At 37.5% G+C, this 5351-nt stretch overlaps 1 protein-coding gene across 1 annotated transcript; it reads right to left on the bottom strand.

Annotated features, from left to right (window-relative positions):
• Window positions 1-1000: 1000 nt before the first annotated feature.
• Window positions 1001-4242, bottom strand: LOC108373467 (uncharacterized; the record flags this gene model as incomplete). Its single annotated transcript, XM_017629363.1, has 3 exons — window positions 4192-4242; window positions 3870-4081; window positions 1001-3588 (listed from the first exon to the last, which is right to left on the bottom strand). Coding segments are annotated over exons 1-3 (2851 nt in total), but the record flags the coding sequence as incomplete, so codon positions are not given.
• Between the last annotated feature and the right edge of the window lie 1109 nt (window positions 4243-5351).

The raw sequence follows: 5351 nt of genomic DNA, 5'->3' as shown, positions 1-5351 counted from the left end.
ATTTCAAAGATCGAATATAATATGAGAAGAAGATATATAGGCACTTTAAACGGTATATAATAATCTGTTGTTGGACTAGGCTTGTTGAGATTTTTTATCGGGAGAATTAAAAAAATACCCATATTTCTCTTAATTTTTTAAATTTGACCATCGATAATTTCTACAATTTCAAAATATGGAGTACTATCTAAAATTAATCTATTTTCAAATAAACTGATACATCATTTATTGCAATCGCGTAAAAATTGTCGAATTTAGGCGACTTTTCTTAAATACGGCCTTGAATTTATTTGTGTGCATGTACCGGAATTTCAGATTTTTAAGCAGTGGGGCTAAGGAGTTCATCAATATTTATTAAAATATTTTATTTATAATTTATAATTTGGTGTGATTTTTATTTCAACTTAAATTTAAGTTTTAAATTATTTAAAAGTATTTACATTGAAATTTTGTATTGTTTGTTTTATAAAGGGATCAGTTCAATAGTTATAACTTATAACTATGTATTTAACATTGAATTGCATATTTTAAGAATCACAATAACCATTCGTTTTGCCCAAAACATAGGTCTGTTTTCCAAAATAAACTATAACTATAAATTGACATATTTTCAGGCAAAACTTTAGAAAATATATTTTTAACCGACTTCCAAAAAAGGAGGAGGTTATCAGTTCGTCGGAATATTTTATTTTTTATTTTTTATGTATGTTACCGTATAACATTGGACCACGTCAACAGATTTCGATAATTATTGCATCGGAAAGGTAGTGTCTCAGAGGTGGTCCCATACTAATCTGGTTTAGATCCGATCATTGGATCATGAAATATATATATATACTAGCAATACCCGGCGCGCGTTGCTACGCCAAAGAAAAACACATGTATTTAGAGATTTGAAATTGAATACCTTTTTAGTTACCTTATTTAATGCTAAGGGATAAACAATATTTTTAGTTTTTTCATTTGGTGTGTAAATATATAAATTTTGTGGTGTCCCAACTCGTGAACAGGCGACGTATAATTAGCCATGTGAAAAGCATTTGCCCTTGTGCTTTATTTATAGTTATAGCAAAGGCAAGACGCAAAGGGAATTGAAGCCGCTTGAATTCGAACGGTAAATCGTTGGAAATCATCGGTATACGTGGAATTAGCACATCTTCGCCTTTGAATTTACCGCTGATGATTGTTGCCTCGATCAAATTCGGTGTTAATTTTTTTATTATCACTCTGGTTCCGTTGCACAGTTTCGGCGCGTTCAAGTTCCGAATAAGCATCACTGGTGATCCAACTTTTAACGCCAACGAATGAGGAGGCATTCCAGGTGGCTCCAAAGAATTATGAAGTTCAGTTGGGTAATTAACAGCTTGATCTTTGTCCATTACTGTATCAATCGATTTATATTCGACTGCTTCTCCTGGAATTTTCAATTGAATTTGACCGTTTAATTTACTAACATCATCGTTCTTCGGAGCTAAAATTGCACGTTCGCGGAGCCATTCCGGATTTCGGTAGTTGATCGTTAAGTTCGGAAATACTCTGTCGATGACGTCTTGAATGCTCTGCTGCACTTGACAAAAGTTGGACGGAAATGATATCTCATTTGTTGTGCGATCAATATGAACTTTACCGTTTCCGATATCTAAAAGTTGCTTTGAAAATATTTGGGCAGACGTATCTTGCAGCAAATGCACTCGCATATTTGTTGTGAGCGTAATTTTTTCGACATAGTTCCACAGATGCGATGCCTTTAAGCACGCGTTCAGCTCGTCTGCAGGCGTTGATCGTGGTATAACGGGTAATGTTTGACGAAAATCACCTGCAAGAAGTATAAGAGCGCCTCCCATCGGTTGGTCTTTTCCACGAAAATCTCGCAGAGTTCGGTCAAGTGCTTCGAGCGATTTCTTATGTGCCATGGTGCATTCGTCCCAAATTATAATTTTGCACGTTTTAAGGACTATGGCCATACCAGAGTTTTTGCTGATGTTGCATGTAGGTGTTTCGGTCTGGTGCAAATTCAATGGAAGCTTAAGTGCTGAATGCGCTGTACGTCCTCCATCAAGTAGTGTTGATGCAATCCCCGATGATGCTACTGCTACTGCAATCCCATTTCGCATTCGAACTGACGCCAATATTAAATTGATGAGGAAAGTTTTCCCGGTACCTCCTGGAGCATCTAGGAAGATAATTCCGCCATCTCCTTTGGTTACACGTTGCATGATTTTGTCATAAGCTTTTTTCTGATCAGCAACTAAAAACTCTTTTTGCGTTTGCACAAATCGTTCAAGCTGATTTGCATCAAACTGCTGTTCTCGCATCAAGTCTCTGTCTTGTACAGCATTTCTATCTCGTGTCGGTGCTGGCATACCGAGTTGACAAAGAGCTTTGTTGTTGATTGACATGCATAAGTCCTCCATTAATATTAAAGCTTCATTGAAAATGTCATCCGAATATTCCTGACTTGGATCGCTTGCACGTGCTTGTCTTAGAATATCTTCACTGAGGCTTTCACGATGCATTTCCCACAGTTGTCGAGGATTCGATGGTGCGCATGTTGTTAAAATTATCGCAAACAAAGTTCGTATTTGCTTTGGATGGCACGTGAGTGATGCTTCGGTCAGAGTTGTGTTCCAATTCTGATCATTCTCAAGTAAGCCCAGTTTAAAGCACGCTTCTCTGTACGTTTGGCATTCTACTCCGTCGATGGTTTTCAATGCAAGGAATGATGTCGGCCCTTTGATTGTATGCAGCAACAACCGCAAATAATAGCACTCGGCGTTATTTGGATGAACAGTATACACACGTCCCAATGCATCGGACGAATATATACCAGGATGCTCTGGAACAATTGCACCTCTTTTTCTTCTGTTGAACTTTTTTGTCGATGTGTTCCAAGTATAATATTTGGGCACATCTTGATACAGCAACGTTTTAGCAAAATTTTCGGATGTACACAATTCGAAAAAAGCAGTCAGTGTTGTGTTTTGTGGTTGCTCTGCTCTATTTTGCGCATTTTCTTCGGTGAAGTAAACCGGCTGACCATTTTCCAAATGAACAGCAAGATGTTGAACCGTTGGATATCGTTCGTGAATATTGAATGCAAATATTCGCCATACTGCTTCGTTACTGCTGATGTAGCGCCCTGTTTGATATTGCGTGATCTCATCAACTCGATTTGCTAATCCGAATACTGCCATGTCACTGCCCTTGTTAACATATTTACAAATATATTTTATGGACTTTACCGAATTACAATACTCAACATTGATGTGAGCATTAAACATTTTTGAAAGTAGTGGCGAGTATGGCACGATCCATCTATTGTCTATGTCGATATCTACACTTCGCATCTTAATAGTAGTTGTGTATCCACCATTAGTGGGATTTCTTCGCCTATACAGAGGATATCCATCACCTCCAGTTTGAGTTTCAGTAATCAACTCACGTGGATATCGCTTTGTGCATTTGCCGTTTTGCATGCATGGTGAATTAGGATTAAAAGTACCGCATGGCCCATGAATCATATTTTTCTTGTTTATTTCAAAAAGAATGGGATCTTCAGCTTGATTTGGAAGCTCGGCTGATATAACGCTATTAATTTGTGTAGGTATAATTTTTCACTTCAACCAAATCAAAATGTGAGCGCGTGGTAAGCCTCTCTTTTGCCATTCAATTGAGTACATCCAGCAAAAACAAAATTCTTCGTGATGACATTCATAAGACTTATTAGATTTTGCTTGAATATTCGAGCGAGAAGATCATGTCTGTGCGATGAGCTCTGGCCTGCAAAAAGCAATTCGGATATTTCACTCCACGATGGAGTGCAAGTGAAGGTGATGAATAGGTCTGGTCGTCCATACTTTCGAACGTACGTCATAGCATCTTGCCCGTATTCGTGCATGTGTCGCGAGCTTCCTGTATATGTTACAGGTAAAATTACCATTTGTCCAATGTCAGCAATGTTTCCATCAATAGCAACTGCATCACGTAAATGAACGTATTCTTCAACGCGCAGCTTCTTTTGATTTAAGCGAATGAAAACAAGACGTTCACTTTCGACTTTCGCGTACATGTCCGCAATAAACTGTTGGAATAATTCACGACATTTTAAGATATGATTGGATTCATTTCCACGAATCATAATGCGGTTTGCATAATAATCCATGCAGGACACTTTCTTTGTCGTCGCCTCACTTGTGCTGGGGTCGACTTGCCTGATGTTGAAATGATATCCTTCTTCTCCATGGGAAACAGCACTGGATATTGGAGTGCATCACACGATCGATGTGCATGTAACCGCCTTCAGATATAATTTTCGTTGCTCCAAACGAAGTCATTTGAAAGCAAGAGTTGTACTTGCGTACGTTTTTCAAAAAGTGGTTTGAAATAAAAAAATGTTGCAAGGAAAACGTAAACATGTTGCACCAGTGTGACGTCATGCAAACAACGATTCTGTCAAATTCGTTAAGAGAAGAATAGCGGTCCGAGATCGGCGCAACCTTTGTATTCTCTCAATCGTGGTCCATGGTTGCCTATTTACACGGGACTTAAATTCCGAGAGTCTATTAAACGCGTTTATGCTTTCTTTCGCTTATGTTTGCAAATTACATAAAACTTTGAAGGAAAGCTTTTGTTGAAAACAAATGGAGATGCATCGAAATTGTTCGGCATATCTGTCGCAAATAAGTAATATTCTATAGCTACGGGGCTTTTACCAAATTAAAGGCCAGATTTGTCGCTATACATAAAGGGGTACCTAGTAATTGTATGATAATAACTGTTCGTTTTCCAACAAAATGACTATAAAACAAATGAATTCAAATACTTTTTGTTTCTTAAAAATACATTTTTTACCCAGTAGGCGTAAAAAAAAGTATACCACACTATGTGTTGTGATTACAACTTACTTTATAAAAATAGTTATGTATAATTTAATTGCTGCGATACGAATACCCTAATTACTGCAGGTAAATGAAAAAGATTCAGAGTATTAAGAAAAATTACTCTAATTAGAGTAAAACGTGTTTATTTGTTTGCCGTCGTAATCCAAGTGAAAGAGTCAAACTTAAGCGATATAGCAAATGCATAAAGTGTCGCTAGGAAGGACAGCGTAAGAAGGAACTGATGAGAACATTAATATTAGTTCGCTCACTGCGATATTTTGCTGCTTTATCGATGGTTTTGGGATTCGGTCTACTCTCGATAATTTTTAACACTATTGATACTATCGAAAAATTACCACTCTAACTGCCATACCTAAACAAAAGCGTCAGCGTTGTCTGGCTGTCAAAAAATTCTTATGCCCATACTTTGTATGAAGCATACCGAAATAACGCGACGTCAATGCTGAGCGG

This window comes from Rhagoletis zephyria, unplaced genomic scaffold (assembly GCF_001687245.7).
Source record: "Rhagoletis zephyria isolate East Lansing unplaced genomic scaffold, Rhagoletis_zephyria_1.1 Rzeph_scaffold_06724, whole genome shotgun sequence".
Taxonomy (NCBI): domain Eukaryota; kingdom Metazoa; phylum Arthropoda; class Insecta; order Diptera; family Tephritidae; genus Rhagoletis; species Rhagoletis zephyria.
This window is presented reverse-complemented; position numbering and strand designations above follow the sequence as displayed.